The sequence below is a fragment of the Schistocerca serialis genome, chromosome 5, assembly GCF_023864345.2.
Source record: "Schistocerca serialis cubense isolate TAMUIC-IGC-003099 chromosome 5, iqSchSeri2.2, whole genome shotgun sequence".
Classification (NCBI taxonomy): domain Eukaryota; kingdom Metazoa; phylum Arthropoda; class Insecta; order Orthoptera; family Acrididae; genus Schistocerca; species Schistocerca serialis.
In genome coordinates, this window is record NC_064642.1 from 819,893,872 (window position 1) to 819,911,923 (window position 18,052).

General features: G+C 39.1%; 1 protein-coding gene across 7 annotated transcripts in view; it reads right to left on the reverse strand.

Moving 5' to 3' along the window:
* The window catches only part of LOC126480855 (peroxisomal acyl-coenzyme A oxidase 3-like), a 134,605-nt gene that overhangs the window by 114,207 nt on the left and 2,346 nt on the right, over positions 1–18,052 (reverse strand). For all 7 annotated transcript variants that reach the window (XM_050104224.1, XM_050104221.1, XM_050104222.1 and 4 more), the window contains exons 2-5: positions 7,627–7,774; positions 7,372–7,530; positions 6,521–6,667; positions 4,168–4,315 (exon numbers count right to left, since the gene is read on the reverse strand). In XM_050104224.1, coding sequence (XP_049960181.1) covers positions 4,168–4,315; positions 6,521–6,667; positions 7,372–7,530; positions 7,627–7,749 — 577 coding nt within the window. In that variant the 5' untranslated portion in view covers positions 7,750–7,774. The remainder of the gene's footprint in view (positions 1–4,167; positions 4,316–6,520; positions 6,668–7,371; positions 7,531–7,626; positions 7,775–18,052) is intronic.

Below are 18,052 nucleotides of genomic sequence, written 5' to 3' on the forward strand. Positions count from 1 at the left end.
TTATAGTGGAAGGTGAAAGACATTCTTGTCCCACAAAAAGTGAGCTTTGTTAAATCCAGGGGGCTAGCTCAAATCAAGAATTAAGTGTTCACTAAGTGCAGTTTTGCACAGTTCTTTATCATGTCACCAAAAAGCCACAAACAATATACATTGTAGAAATAAATTAAAAAACCAATGTCAAGAGGACAATTTGAATAATTATTAAACATGAAAGGAATAAATTCAATATGGCAAAAACAACATTCGGCTCTCAATTCAATTACTGAAACTCTTCCTACATGAAAATCCATTACACTTAGGTATATACTGCATACTCCAGCACTGGTTATCAGTTTTGCTATATCATCAGCTACAGAGATTACAAAATTCAATAGTGGTAAAGATTCAAAAACTGATGCGAACACCACAGTGCTTCACTAGGCTCGATCCTCATGGACACGGTATGCCCTTTCCTTCTTCTGATGTATCTTGCTAGTTCTAAGTGGACTTACCACATAATGTAGACTCCAAACCACAGTACGGCTCAGACATATTCTCATTCACAAATCTTATCCACAGATGACATAAGCATCATGTGGGGGAAAAAAAAAAAAGAATCCTATCACCAGCTGGACATTGAATCTTGGGCATACTGATCAGCAATCTCACCCCTACCCATTGAACTACAGAGGAATTTACTATGTCACTGAAAAGTGGTAATTCTTCACACTATTTGCATCCAGTTGGTGAGACAAGATGTATTTCTTGAGAGACTGATGTGTACATTTATAAAAGTGACCTATTCTAGCTGATCCCTGTGTTCTCAAAATTTTTTGAGAAGGTGGCTCATAACAGAGTAATGAATCAACTTTCTGAGAATAACCTTTTAATGACTCCTCAGTGCCAGACTGAGTAACTGGTAAAGGGGCCAAATACATACATAGCAGAAAAAGTGGGTATAAGAGAGGAAAGAGCTTACAAGTGGTTCACAGCTAACAGCTTACCCTTAATCTTATGCTAGACTGCTACCGATCACATAGTAGAAGCATGTGGAGGCAGACAGGCACATTTAAATGTAGATTAAGCTATCAGACAAAGTCCTTCATCAGATTTAGAAAAACATAGACACTTGTACACACACAACTCACACACAGGTGCCAAAGCCCAACTATGAGGTTTGCCTTTTTCTTGACCATACCAGTTGAATCAGTTCCTTACTGTTCAGGAGACTCATCAACAATGTACTACACTAAATTCTAATACATCATTTATATCATATAATACAAGAAAACTGAATCATGTGTTTAGCCCTCGGCCTAAAAATCATTTGTATACATATCGGAAGTGTGGGTATCCTGTAGCTATTCTACAGAGTAAGGTCAAAATATAAATGTTACAAACTTCCTGCAGCCCAGGCAAACTGAACAAGTCAGTTGCTTCTTTTGCATTAGGTGAGGTTTAGTGTGGACCTTAGGCAGCTTACAAAAGCACCATTTGTCCAAGGGCACTTCCTGAGAAAGCCTTGGAAAACCCTGATTTTTTGACACAAAAAGTACCAATTGTGGGGACAGCCACTTCTATAATTTCTATTTGTAGCAGATCATCAAAACTCTTTTCAATATACTGTCAGTTTTGGCATGCAAACTTACCCATGCTTTTTTGTGCTGAAGGTGAGTAACAGAGAGACAGTGACAGTGGAAGAGAGAGAAGACAGTGTCAGTTGGAGAGAAAGAGTGAGGAGACAGTGATGGTGCAAGAGAGAAAGAGGCAGTGAAAGAGAAAGGGAAATGGATTAAGACAACAGCACTCAAAGAAAGAGGAGACTTCAATGGTTAGTGAGCGAAAGTGGCAATAAAAGACAAAGAGAGATACATGGAGATAGAATCAGTGGGAGCAAAAGAGAGACGACACAATGAAAACGAAAAATATGACTGACTGGAGTCCATTGGCGTGAGGGGAAGGGGGGGGGGGGGGGGAGTCTAGCCCCCGTGATTGGCTAATTTAACACGTAGCTACTGAGGATAGACCATTTTGGACAACAATTTTAAACATGTGGGTATATCAGAAAAAATAAGTCAGACTCCCACAATTTTTGAGCTGCCAAGGTATGGTTGGGGACAGTGGCAGTGGGAAAGAAAGACAAAGGGAACACTGTAAGTGAGAGAGTTGACAGTGACAGTGCAATATACTGTAAATCAATGGGAGGAAAAGCAGACAGTGGGAAAGAGACATACATAGATAGTGACAGCGAAATGGAGATGCTGAGAATGAAGGCTTAACTACAATGAGAGAGACTGGATAAAAGGGTTTAGAATGTTCTGTGTTAAAGAGCACAAATATGTTCCCATGCCAAAATTTTTGGTGGGGGAGGCAGAATGAGGATTGAGGCAGCTGGTTACTCACTTTTCTGCCAGAGTCTTTTAAAGAGGAGCATATTCACCTTTTTTGTGGTCCGATAGCAGCATTTTGCCACTGGTCTATACATGAACAAATATTTTCCCAAAATCATTAATACCGATGCCACAAATTGTGCTCTTGTCTATTTGGAAACCAAACTGAGTTTTTTAGTTGTGAATGCTTATCCATTATTAATGAATTAGAAGCTAGAGGATATTCCACCATGAACAAGATAAATATTTAACATTCAAATATGATCAGTTACTTGCTAGTCAGTTAAAATGAGCATTGATTTCCCAAAACTCTGTCACATCTACACATATTTGTTGTCCTGCAGTTCTTTTTAAAATAATTACCAAATTGGCTTCTGATGCATTGTAACTGTTCTATTATCTAACAATGGAGGAGGCTAACTTTTCAACACACTTTTTATTGTGTATTTCTGTGACTCAGCATCTCCACTACATGGTGAATAACAACTACCCTTTTCATAATACTGTTTTACTATCCATTAAACAACATTGTATTACAGGTTTGAAAGCAGATTAAAACTGAATGACGATGAGAGGCAGCAAGAAAAGCAGGCAGGCATCTGACTATACAATACCATTATGAAATGGAGTCCATTGCAAATTTTCCCTGAGAAGGATGTGTTTTATATCACAGTGTGGAATGAAGCCTACATTCACCAAAATGCTTTTCACATCTCCCAATACAGCCTCTCATGACAAGCTTTGGCTATTGTTGTCAGATGTATTATACATCTAGTGTCTTTCCTTACTTCGCGATTTTCATTTACACAAAATCCCCGGTCGTAAAATCTGTCTATACAAGCTCTGTTTTATATGCCACTGGGAGTGGCGACAGAAAATCCTATAAGAAGTAAAATACATAAAACATAAATAAGAAATTGAATATCACAGCACAGAAACAGAGCAACATTCTTAGAACATAAATGAGATGGGTGGTTGGCAGAGGCAGAAAAGCACCCATTGAAGTTAGCTACAGAGCATCGAGTAGCATATTTTGCAATATTGGTGTTGAACTTGTCCCACAGTCACAGTTTCACATTACCATTTTTGTGTGTGGGCCTCTGATGGTATTAATAGTAAATAGAAGGATTGAATAACTAAGTTTGTTAGATATGGAATAATATAGTCACATATAACCATTTAAAATATTGTACTAAAAGAAGAAGAAGAGGAAAATAGTAAGTTTTATTGATTGATGCTACACTAGTAAACATTTTATTTATACAAACCAATAGTTGAAGCATATGAAATCAACTGATGTTAGCTGGCACTCACTATAAATGTATGTTTGTGTTCATTCTAATCCCCTAACTTTGCCTTTTTTTGCCAAGCTTTGCGGCAAACAGTTGTTTGTGTTTGTGACAGCAAACTTTTCAAATGGTTCAAATGGCTCTGAGCACTATGAAACTTAACATCTGAGGTCATCAGTCCCCTAGAACTTAGACCTACTTAAACCTAACTAACCTGAGGACATCACACACATCCATGCCCGAGGCAGGATTCGGACCTGCGACCGTAGCGGTCGCGCGGTTCCAGACTGAAGAGTAAACTTTTCCTTAGATATTTCTACAATATTTCCTTTTGTATTTTGTCCTCCAGAGAAAGGGTCTTCAGCTCTGAAAACTTCATACTTCCCATAAACTGCTTCATGTTACTACCGGTCTTTTGGTAGTTCCTACTTCAATCACTATGTGGGTTTACAGTCCATGAGGTTATTGTGTTGTCACAAATCACATATTTTGAAAAGCTAACAACTTACCTAGGCAACCCACCCAACACTTTGCAGCTTCAAAATCAGGAGTATGAAGCTCAAACTCTTGGGTTTGTGGATCATATGTGGCTGTTAGCTTCATTTCCTTTGTGTTCGTCCCATGTGAGATTTCAGTAAGAGCAAAACAGCCTCCAATCTTGTCAAAAGAAAAACAACAACATGTAGTTTTACTGGTGAACTTAATAAACGCCAAGTATACAATATTTTTCGTTATTCTAAAGTTCATCAAACAATTGTGCTCTGTTTAATAAGCAAATTTCTCATAAAAATATAAAAAATTGACTTTTTGCTGCTGCTTATTATACTTATTACCAAATAGAAAATAACAAAAATTTATTGCATATTCAAAAGAGTAAATAATGAGAATTATATTCATTATTCCAGGATAAATTTTTTTTTCTCTCAATTTTCATTTTCATTACTGCTCTGTCAGGCACAGAACCTTACAAATACGGGAACATCCACCACAATGTTTCTGTAATACATAAAGGAAACACCAGATCACTCAGAAGCTGAGAGTGACTCACCAGATGTGAGGATAAGGAGATACAAAGAAGCACTGTAGAGAGGAGGAAGCCAAAGATAGTACTTTGCAGCTACAGTCCACAGATGATGTGACAGAGTGACAAGTAACATTAAGAGGAGGCAGAGATGCTGAGTCGCAGATGGATTCAATAAAAAGACTGTCAGAAAGTGAGCTTTTGGCCAACAAGGCATTTGTCAAAAACAGACAAAACAAACACATCAGCTGCCAGAGATTGTGGCCATGCATGCGTGAGTTGTGTTTGCGTGAGTGTATCTGTGTATGTTGTCTATTTTCGACAAAGGCCTCATTGGCCAAAAGCTCACTTTCTGACAGTCTTTTCATTGTGCCTATCTGCAACTCAGCATCTCCACTACATGGTGAGTAGCAAATAGCCTTTTCATAATGTTCTTACACACCATCCTAGATTTTCCACTGTTTGATTAACAGGAAGAGATATGAGAAGTAAAATAGTGCAGTTAAGAATAAAGAGGAAAGAGGAAAAGGAGATGGATGTAAAGAAAGACAGAGACAGTGAAATGAAAAGATTATTATTCACATAAATATTTTCTCTACTTTTTTTACCTTTTTATCTCTGTTTCCACCTCTCTCACTTTCTCTGCCTGTATCTTCCCTACCTCTTATTCTGCTTTCCCGCTATTGTTAATTACAATATTCATTTCGCTTCTCATTTTTTTTCCTCCTAATACAGCTTTACGTTTCACTGTGTAATCATCATCACTAGACTGAAACTGTAGTATAGCAGCTATGATTATATATTCTCTTCGACACCCTCCACCTTGCTTTTGCTGCATCTTGTTATTTGAGCAGCTGGAGTCCTCTCGCCCTGGGTTCTGAGTGGTCTGGTGCTACTTTCTAACCGCCCTCAATCTATCCCTCTAGGCTCCCTGAGAAATGAACTAACAGTTTCAAAAATTAAGTTTTTCTACTTTTATTTATATCTATCGACAGTACTTAAAATTTTGCCTCCTAAAGGTTAGTACAGCCATTCTGCCTACTTGTGATGTGATAGTTTTCTCAAGTAAATTTTTCTTTTGACACAATTTCAGTATTTACGTGCAGCTAAGCTTATCCGTTTTGTGTGTACAAGTGCCTAACATCTAAAGTAAGACAATAAGAAGAAGTTAAAAGACTGAAATCATTTCGAGAAGACAATGAAAATATTGAAGATGTATGTTCAAGTAAAGGCAGTGGCCTGATCATATGCATAGAGAGCTGCTCCTTGCTGACCACTCCCAGAGAGATTGGAAGACCAGTGATCTTCCGCAAGAGATGCTTAAATTAATTCAGTGTCCAAGTTAACTGTGTCACCCTACATAACTACTGATAATTTTCACAAACACAATTTCTGTCAAAAGATGTCACGGTGAAGTGTATGACGCGTATATAAATATTTAAAATTGAGTAATTTATATGTCATATACCAGTTTAAATATTTATCAGAGTTCAGAAATTTAAGTAATACGCGGCTTGCTGTACACATATAACACAAATATCCATAAAACTCCCTTCCTACAGTCAAAACCCGTGCACTACTTATAACTTGTTCTTATTCTTTTTGTGAGTGTGAAAATAAAAATCATTTCTGTGAATGTCACAAGAGAGCAAGCCAATTTGCAATCCCAGTACAATTCTTTTCTTATCTCTACATGGCCAAACATTTCCTGGTATCTCTTTGGCTCTTAACAGGAGATACAAGACTATACTGTGTGCTTTTAAGCACTACCTCCTCAATACAAACTTGTCCACAGGTGTCTTGATTTATATTTTATAGTTACATTTAAAAAGCATACATGCCTTTGCTGCCTCACAATCTTCAATGAAGTCATAATGCCTTGCAGTACCCATGGCCCGAATTGTGTTGGTGAACATGTCAAATGTTAGCCCTGATTTCACAGCAAGTGATGGCTCATATTGAAATAGGGAGGAGACCATTGCATAAGGCTAAAATAAAAATAAAACAAACAATATTATAAAATATTTTGCAAAATAAGTACAATATAAAATGGTTAATGTCCACTGAATATCATTTTTGTCTTGTTATTAAACAATGAGATCATTTTTATAAAGACCGAGGCATAAAAATAATTAATGAGGTCTGGCATAAAAACCATCAGGGGCTAGCTGAAAGCAGTGTCTCAGTATGGAAAAGCTAACCATGATCAACAACACTATAACATGGCGGCTTCATCTGAAAAGTGATTGATAACATAAGAGATTTGCAGAAGTAAATAAAAATAGATTCAATGATTAACTGGAAGTAAAGTATAGTACGATATGGTACATTTCCCTTATACTCTGGGTGCACATCACAGTGAAACAGTTTTGAGTGTATGTCACAGTCGCAACAACATGTTTTGATAATAAACAGGTATTCTGTGACTGAGAGTTTAATTAGTTGAGACATCACATCTGGATGCAGTTTTTGACATTCGGTCAGCATGACAAACAGACTATTAACTACCTTAGGGGCCACATATTATGTGCAGATAAGTATCTGACAAAATTCACTGAATCAGAAATGCAATTGCTCTGATATTTGCCCCATGTACCAAAAATGTAGTGTCGACATTCACACACCGTAGGTTAACTCTTTAGCCAGAAAGGAAGTTAATCCAGTAACAAAATTAGTGCTGTAATTGCCTTACCTTACGAGTGTCTTCCATCATCTCCTCTGGAGTTAGTTTGTAAAGTTGTCTTAAACGATACAGTCTTCTTATGGCCACACGCCGCTGCTCATCCAGACTTAATGTTGTATTAGCATGCTGAAATTCTTGATCTTCCTCAAAGAGATTCCATATTTTCATCTGTTCTTACATAAGTCAAAAGCAACAAGTAAGTATGCAAACATATCAAATCACATACTCATATTTCTGAATACTATATTGGGTAAATTATTGTACCTTATATTTCAAAATCTCTGGATCTTCTAAAAGCATCTTCATAGACTTCCAATTGAAAGAAGATCTTTTACGATAGCAATCAAGAGGACCTGGTGGGAAGTCAGGCAGTAGATCTGTTGCCATTTTCACCTCTAACCTATTATGGATCCTGAAATAATCAGAGCAAAACTTTGTTTGTCCCACTCTCACTTATTTTACATGGTTTATAATATTCTACAAGTCTACACCACATATGGAGACTGAATAATACCACAACTCTGAAAAAGCTAAGAACAACAGAAAGGACTGTGCTAACAGAGTAACATTATTATTTGCCCACACCATCTTTCATTTTTGATTATCTGGTGAACTGCCAGTCGAACACACTTTGGTGCAAGATAAATTTCACAAAAGCAAGATGCTGCAAATATAATAAACAAAAGTCAAGAAATTGTAAATGAATGAACTGAATGTTAACAAAATAAAACCCAAAGATGACACAAATGGGCCTACACAAGAAATTTCAATTCATTGATTTGTAATAAGGCCTTTCATGTAGGCTATTAAATGTAAACATTGAAAGTGAAGTAAAAATGAACAATATCATTTTAGTTGATTTTTGAGGTAGCATAACTCAATTACTACCCTGAAAGACCACTGTCATCACAGTGAAAGTAGGTAAACAAATGTGTGATGTTGATCTTCCTGTACACTGGGATGCTTCATGAATATGAAATATCTAGATAAACTTCCTTGCAATTAATACATATGTTGAGAAATGTTTGCATTCATAATTGTTAAAATATTGGCTACCATTCCACAAGACATATTTTAAAGACAATAGCAATACTCATTTCCCTAAAATTTTACAGGTTATGAAGTCATATTTAGCCCTACCCACATGTCAAAAAGTAGGCAAAGCTGAGTGAAAGTTAGTTGAATACTAAACTAGTAAGGAAGAATATTAGTTAAGAGGTTCCAAAGTGAAAAGGATCTCAGGAAATGTATCTGTCTCAAGAAGTTACTGAAAATCCATACAACTTTTAGACTGCGTGCTCACGATTGGTGAGAAATGCAGAAATAGAGTCCTGATAAATGAGTGCTAGCAACAACAATAATTCCTACCTCATTACAAATGTTTACAGTATATACCAAGAATATGCAACTTTTGTATGAAATATGTCACATCGATGACATCCTCAAAATCTGAGCCTGTGTAAATACACACACTTATCATACCTTCAGAACAGAAAGAAAATCTTTAAAACCTGTTTAATTTGTACCTCACTGTATAACTAGCTATCTCCTGGAACATTTACCACTACCACACCAACAGATATACAGTGACCACTGTACACATTGAAAACCTCCCTTCAGCATCTCCACTATCGTGAGCTGCTATCCCATTCTGCAAGGTGGATACAAATGATGCAACCTACTCATATCCAAATATCAGTATGCTAAACAACTTCCTAACTCCTTTGCTTGTGTGAAGTCCATTTATTATACTATTATATTGTCATGTCTTGAAACACTGCTTACCACTCACAAAGAATTATTTTCATTTTACAGTACTGTCCTGGTATGAAGCACCCCCACCTCCACTGTGCTCTGATCTCTGCCAATGCCACCATTATTTTTCCCCTCTCTGCTGCTCTCCTTTTCTGCTCCGTTTCCCTCACCCCCCACTCCCCACAGCCTCCTGGCACTCTGCCCTGCAGCCTTCTCTGGCCACCATCTAGTCTCTGCACACACCATCAGGCAGCACCGACTCCTCACCCCCCCCCCCCCCCTCCAGACTCTGCTATCCCCACTCCCTTCCCCACCCCATTCCAGACTGCTGCTTCTGCTCGACAAGCCACCGTTGCAATGTGACTGCAGTGGCCAGAGGAGTGGTTGTGTATGCATGAGGTATGCTAGCTTGTGCAAATGCATGTGTTTTTTTTTTTTTTTTTTTTTTTTTTTTTTTTTACACCCTCATACTTAAAACAATGCATCATACGTTTCAAAACTCTAATTTAATAAGTTGTAATATATCTCGGGATCTTCAGTGTAGCAGTACACTACAAGTATCAATACTTTGTTAATGAATGTGTTACAGATAACTCAAAGATATTATCTCAGATCTTTGAATATTTTTCAACACAAAAAGCTTTTGAGAGTACTTCATCCAAAATTATACAGCAGTTATAGAAATCTAGCATTTTTGGTTGGAAGGAAATTAAATTTTTGCTGTATATCTCAAAGAGCATTATTCCTTAGCTCCTACTAATAAGAACTGAATTTGTCCAATTGTCACATAAACTTAACGTCTTCTCTACTTTTATTATCAGCTGTGACAGACTTTAGCAGGGAATGTCAAATGCCCACACAATTTTAGAAATCCAAATTACCACCAGTTTATAACATCTTATTCAAAATCCAAAAGTCCGCAGCTTCTTCCTGGAAATCACGTTGGCTGACACCAGTGATGATGAGTTAAGACAAGTCTTGCGAATTCCAGAATTTCTGAATAGCATATACATCCAAAGGCATTTTCCATGCAAGAATAGAGTCATGTCTTAACAGCAGAAAACAAGTCACATTAACAAATTATACAACAGAAATAGGACTAAAGTGCAGTGGGGAAACATTAAATATGTTCTGCAAGGTTTAATGTCTAGATCTGTTTCCTGTTCATGGCATACATGAATGATCTATCCACGTCATTGGAGGGCTTTTCAGAAACTGTGACATTTCCTGATGGCAAGTTTGCCAATAAAAAGCCCAAAAATATCCAATCAGGAGAATAACGGAATGACCTAGAAATTGGATCACAGCAAATCTCTAAGTGTCCTAGTAATGCTTTGTTGTGCCATAAATGAATACAATGTTCTCAGTTTTCAATCTACATCAATTGAGATAAGGTTGTTGAGCTTTCGATAGGTATTCCCAAGATCATCCTCAGAGATTATGTTTAGCAAGACAAACCATCTGCATTGTCACAGAGAGCTGCATTACGGACAAACACTGTATAAGGCAGAGATGATTGAACAAGTCGACCATTGCAGAACTCTAGAGAATGTCCACAGAATACTATTTGAGGAGAACGTGAACCCTGGCTAAATACTGGGATTCTACCATAAAAGAAGCTGCCAGGATTCGATTATGGTGCAAAAAGTTAAACAGAAAACACAATACAACAGTTAGTAGGCTGTGGAATGGAAACAGAGGGTAATGTTCACAGGTTGGAAGGAGTTTCAGTTTCATATGTGAGGCTGGCTTAGATGTCATGGTGCCCGAAGTAAATATTGACTCATGAACTTCTCTCCATCACCAAACTGATGATTCCTCGATTCCTCACAAGTGATCCCATATCTTAGTCAAATTTTGCCATACATTATTTTTCGCCTCTATCAGATTCACTACCTCCTCATTAGTTACATGATCTGCCCACTCAATCAGCAGCATTTTGCTGTAGCATCACATTTTAAAAATATCCTACTCTCTTCTTCTCCAAACAGTTTATCATCCAGATTTCACTTAGATACAAGGGCACACTTCTGACAAATACATTCAGAAAAACTGTCCAAACACTTAAATCAATATATCAAACAACGGAAAATCCAGGATAGAATGTAACAATATGAGAAGGAAAGTTGCTACTCACCGTAAAGCGGAGATGTTGAGTCGCAGGTAGGCACAACAAAAAGACTCTCACAATTATAGCTTTCAGCTGTTAAATCCTTCATCAACAATACACAGACATACGCACCCATGCAAACACACACACACACACACACACACACACACACACACACACACAAACAAACGAACAAACAAAAATGCAACTCGCACATATGACTGCAGTCTCAGCCAACTGAAACCACACTGCAAGCAGCAGCACCTGTGCAGAAAGAACCACAGTCCACCATCTAAAAACTGATCCTGACCTTATACTCCTACCTGCGTACAAAGGCTCCACCACTGTTGTATTGAAACGCAAGGATTACCTGGTGGAAGGACTATGTGAGCTGTCAGATACTTCCAACTACAAACCTTGCCACAGTGACCCCATCCCAGTAATCAAGCTGGATCTACAGTCATTACTCAAATCCTTAGGCCCATCCCAGAACCTCTCCCCAGTGTCCATTTCTCTGCTCACCCCTACCACTCCCTGCACTCCTACCTTCTACATGCTTCCACCAAAGTCCATAAACCTAATCACCCAGGACACCCTATAGTGGCCAGTTACTGTGTTACCACTGAAAGAATCTCTGCTCTCATAGACCAACACCTTCAACCAGAACCTTCCCTCCTGTATAAAAGATACCAATCATTTCCTCCACCAGCTCTCCACAATTCCTGTACCTTTATCACACAGTGCCCTGCTCATCACTATTGATGCCACCTCCTTGTAGACTAACATCCCTAATGCTAATGGCCTTACCACTATTGAACACTGCCTTTCCCAATGCCCGATGGATTCCAGACCAACAACCTCCTTCCTAGTTGCCAAGACCAACTATATCCTCACACACAATTACTTCTGCTTTGAAGGCATTACCTACAAACAAATCCAAGGTATGGCTATGGGCACACACGAGGCACCATCCTACACCAACCTATTCATGGGCCATCTAGAGGAATCCTTCCTAAAAACCTACAATTCCAAACCCCTCACCTGGTTCAGATTAACTGATGACACCTTTGCATCTGGACCGAAAGTGAGGACACCCTATGCACATTCATCCAGAACCTCAACAACTTCTCCCCCATTTGCTTCACCAGGTCCTACTCAACCCAACAAGCCACCTTCCTAGATGTTGACCTCCACCTCAGAGATGGCTACATCACTACCTCCATCCATATCAAACCTACTAACCACCAGCAATACCTCCACTTTGACAGCTGCCAGCCGTTCCATACCATGAAGTCTCTTCCGTATGGCCCAGCCACCCATGGTCATCGAATCTGCAGTGACAAGCAGTCCCTCTCGAAATATACCAAACATCTCACTGAAGCCTTCACTGATCATAATTATCCTCGCAACCTTGTACAAAAACAAAGCTCCCAAGCCATATCTTTCCAGTCTCCCACCACCTCCCAAAGTCCTACTGTCCAGCCAAAAACAAGAGGAGCATTCCCCTCATAAATCAGTAGCACCCAGGACTGGAGCAACTGAATTGCATTCTCTGTCATGGTTTCGATTAACTCCTGTTGTGCCCTGAAATGAGAAATGTCCTACACTCTGTCTTTCCCAACCCTCCCACAGTTGTATTCCGCCATCCACCGAACCTACACAACATACTCATCCATCCTTACACAACCCCTGTTCCCAATCCCTTACCTCATAATAGACATGTCCTATACATCCTCCCACTACCACCACCTACTCCAGTCCGGTCACAAACATCACCTATCCCATCAAAGACAGGGCTACCTGTGAAACCAGTCATGTGGCCTACAAGCTAAGCTGCAACCACTGTGCTGTATTCTATGTACGCATGACAACCAACAAGCTGTCTGTCCACATGAATGGCCATTGACAAACTGTGGCCAAGAAACAAGTGGATCATCCTGCTGCTAAACACGCTGCCAAACACGATATCCTTCATTTCAACAACTACTTCACAGCCTATGCCCTCACCCATCCAGCCCCTCCCCTATTCCCATGCCAGCACTACACAGCCATCATTCCACTACCACACCCAGTCTTTTTATTTCTCTCCTTTTCCATTACTTCCCCTCGCCCCCCCCCCCCCCCCGCCACTCCCCTGCCCACAGTCTAACCCACAGCACTTCGCTGTCTGCCACCCCCACCATATTATCCCTCCCCCTCCAGCCTACTCCTTACCCCCACCCAGTCACCACTCCCATCATGCACTGGTCCTGATAGTTGCAGTGTGGTTTCAGTGTATTCATCTCTTGGTCTCCCTATACAATTTTTACCCTCCACGCTGTCCTCCAATGCTAAATTTGTGATCCCTTGATGCCTCAGAACATGCCCTACCAACCGGTCCCTTCTTTTTGTCAAGTTGTGCCACATACTCCTCTTCTCCCCAATTCTATTCAATACCTCCTCATTAGTTATGTGATCTACCCATCTAATCTTCAGCATTCTTCTGTAGCTCCACATTTCGAAAGCTTCTATTCTCTTCTTGTCCAAACTATTTATCATCCATGTTTCACTTCCTTACATGGCTACACTCCACACAAATACTTTCAGAAACGACTTCCTGACACTTAAATCTATACTCGATGTTAACAAATTTCTCTTCTTCAGAAACGCTTTCCTTGCCATTGCCAGTCTACATTTTATATCTTCTCTACTTTGACCATCATCAGTTATTTTGCTCCCCAAATAGCAAAACTCCTTTACTACTTTAAGTGTCTCATTTCCTAATCTAATTCCCTCAACATCACCCGACTTAATTCGACCACATTCCATTATCCTTGTTTTGCTTTTGTTGACGTTCATCTTATATCCTCCTTTCAAGACACTGTCCATTCCGTTCAACTGCTCTTCTGACAGAATTACAATGTCATCGGCGAACCTCCAAGTTTTTATTTCTTCCCCACGGATTTTAATACCTACTCCGAATATTTCTTTTGTTTCCTTTACTGCTTGCTCAATATACAGATTGAATAATATCGGGGAGAGGCTACAACCCTGTCTCACTCCCTTCCCAACCATTGCTTCCCTTTCGTGTCCCTCGACTATTATAACTGCCATCTGGTTTCTGTACAAATTGTAAATAGCCTCTTGCTCCCTGTATTTTACCCCTGCCACCTTTAGAATTTGAAAGAGAGTATTCCAGTCAACATTGTCAAAAGCTTTCTCTAAGTCTACAAATGCTAGAAACGTAGGTTTGCCTTTCCTTAATCTTTCTTCTAAGATAAGTCGTAAGGTCAGCATTGCCTCATGTGTTCCAATATTTCTACGGAATCCAAACTGATCTTCCCCGAGGTCGGCTTCTACCAGTTTTTCCATTTGTCTTTAAAGAATTCACGTTAGTATTTTGCAGCTGTGACTTATTAAACTGATAGTTTGGTAATATACACATCTGTCAACACCTGCTTTCTTCGGGATTGGAATTATTAGATTCTTCTTGAAGTCTGAGGGTATTTCTCCTATCTCATACATCTTGCTCACCAGATGGTAGAGTTTTGTCAGGACTGGCTCTCCCAAGGCCGTCAGTAGTTCTAATGGAATGTTGTCTATTCCCGGGGACTTGTTTCGACTCAGGTCTTTCAGTGCTCTGTCAAACTCTTCACGCAGTATCGTATCTCCCATTTCATCTTCATCTACATCCTCTTCCATTTCCATAAGCCTCTACATCCTTACATTTGCCCTCTAGCCATCCCTGCTTAGCCATTTTGCACTTCCTGCCGATCTCATTTTTGAGACGTCTGTATTCCTTTTTGCCTGCTTCAATTACTGCATTTTTATATTTTCTCCTTTCATCAAGTAAATTCAGTATTTCTTCTGTTACCCAAGGAGCTCTACTAGCCCCCGTCTTTTTACCTACTTGATCCTCTGCTGCCTTCACTACTTCATCCCTCAGAGCTACCCATTATTCTTCTTCTACTGTACTTCTTTCCCCCATTCCTGTCAATTGTTCCCTTATGCTCTCCCTGAAACTCTGTACAACCTCTGGTTCTTTCAGTTTATCCAGGTCCCATCTCTTTAAATTCCCACCTTTTTGCAGTTTTTTCAGCTTTAATCTACAGTTCATAACCAATAGATTGTGGTCAGAGTCCACATCTGCCACTGGAAATGTCTTACAATTTAAAACCTGGTTCCTAAATCTCTGTCTTACCATTATCTATCTGATATCTCCTAGTATCTCCAGGATTCTTCCAGGTATACAACCTTCTTTCATGATTCATTAACCAAGTGTTAGCTATGATTAAGTTATGCTCTGTGCAAAACTCTTGTCAGGCAGCTTCCTCTCTCATTTCTTAGCCCCAATCCATATTCACCTACTATGTTTCCTTCTCTCCCTTTTCCTACTCTCGAATTCCAGTCACCCATGACTATTAAATTTTCGTCTCCCTTCACTGCCTGAATAATTTCTTTTATCTCATCATACATTCTTCAATTTCTTCATCATCTGCAGAGCTAGTTGGCATATAAACTTGTATTACTGTAGTAGACATGGGCTTCGTGTCTATCTTGGCCACAATAATGTGTTCACTATGCTGTTCGTAGTAGTTTTTTATTCATTATTAAACCTACTCCTGCATTACCCCTATTTGATTTTGTGTTTATAACCCTGTATTCACCTGACCAAAAGTCTTGTTTCTCCTGCCACCGAACTTCACGAATTCCCACTATACCTAACTTTAACCTATCCATTTCCCTTTTAAAATTCTCTAATCTACCTGCCCGGTTACGGGATCTGATATTCCACACTCCAATCCGTAGAACACAAGTTTTCTTTTTCCTGATAACGACGTCCTCTTGAGTAGTTCCCGCCCGGAGATCCGAATGGGGGACTATTTTACCTCCGGAATACTTTACCCAAGAGGACGCCATCATCATTTATCCATACAGTAAAGCTGCATGTTCTCGGGAAAAATTACGGCCGTAGTTTCCCCTTGCTTTCAGCCATTCGCAGTATCAGCACAGTAAGGCCGTTTTGGTTAATGTTGCAAGGCCAAATCAGTCAATCATCCAGACTGTTGCCCCTGCAACTACTGAAAAGGCTGCTGCCCCTCTTCAGGAACCACACATTTGTCTGGCCTCTCAACAGATACCCCTCCGTTGTGGTTGCACCTACCCGAAGAAAGCAGGTGTTGACAGATGTGAAAATTACCGAACTATCAGTTTAATAAGTCACAGCTGCAAAATACTAACGTGAATTCTTTAGACAAATGGAAAAACTGGTAGAAGCCAACCTTGGGGAAGATCAGTTTGGATTCCGTAGACATGTTGGAACACGTGAGGCAATACTGACCTTACGACTTATCTTAGAAGAAAGATTAAGGAAAGGCAAACCTATGTTTCTAGTATTTGTAGACTTAGAGAAAGCTTTTGACAATGTTGACTGGAATACTCTCTTTCAAATTCTAAAGGTGGCAGGGGTAAAATACAGGGAGCGAGAGGCTATTTACAATTTGTACAGAAACTGAAAATACCAATACTAAATGTCAACTTTGACTCATGCTGCAATGATTTTGTGTTATGTGGTGTCATTCATACATGTGTAAACGGAAATAGAACAGAAAATTGACAATAGTTATTTTGCTTCTACATTATTTTTAAGAATGTAGGTTGTGGTAACACACTGATCTGCACCGCGATGATAAAGGTTGGGAGCTAATAGTTTTGTTGTGAACTGGCATAGCTAATGAGAGAGATGCCATTCTAATAACAATAACTCTTGTTATGAGAGTTATTTTACACTTACTCACTGAGTGGTTTAAATTCACCATTTAGATGGCATCACGGTTAAACTGTACAGGTGCTATTTGCAGGTTCAATATTTACCACCTGGCAGAAGCCTCTTCACGGACTATGAAATTCTTATACTTTCAAGTAAATACAGATATTCACTAACCATCTTTGGAGTTAATAAGAAAAGTTAATTTAGGATGAGCAGTGCACTTCATGTCCACAATACTAGAAATACAACTACTTCTTATTTGCAGTAGGCATTCTTTAAATGGTTCACAATGGAGTTTCATATTCTGGTGCACAAGTGCATAACAGATATCAGATAGAAAAATTAAAGTCAGATATGAGACAGAAAAATTAAAGTCCTCGGATTTTGAAAATCAAAGCAAAAGAATGCCTCACCACCACTCTGCCTACAATTAATTACATTTTTTGTTGTTACTTCATATTCATATATAGTAGGTCACACAAATAGTATCATACCAGGCTTAAACTTATTACCACATCATTATCAGACGATCAGAAAAAGGGGGATAGTGAAACACTAGAAAACTAAATTACAACTCAAAGTACTTTAATTTGTCAACTGAACAGGTCTGGAAAGTCATTCATAATATATCAGCACTTGGACTGTTGAAACTGAAGGTTACACTCCACCATAATATAGCATGAAAACCATTCACAACACAAAAACTGTCAGACAGAGAGAGCCTTCTCAGAGAATAAATCAATGAAAAATTATCACATATACACTTCACCACACGTGTACAGTAACTTTTGCCCAGCTGGCTACACTGTGCTGGCCGTGACATTGCAGTTGCACAGTGATAGTGTATTTGTGAATGAGTCATTCAAAACCTAATCAAACTACCAGTCTTGTTTATGTGCCTAGCAGTCATAATTAACTTGCTGACAGTATGATTTACGGAACTAGTCTGCAATAGCTGCTTCTTGTTTTTAATGTATAACTTGAGTCATTCCAGGGAACTTTCCTAGTGACAGTTTCACAAAACATGGTGTGTGAATGAATGAAAGGATGAATGTTGCCTGTGAGTGATCATTATT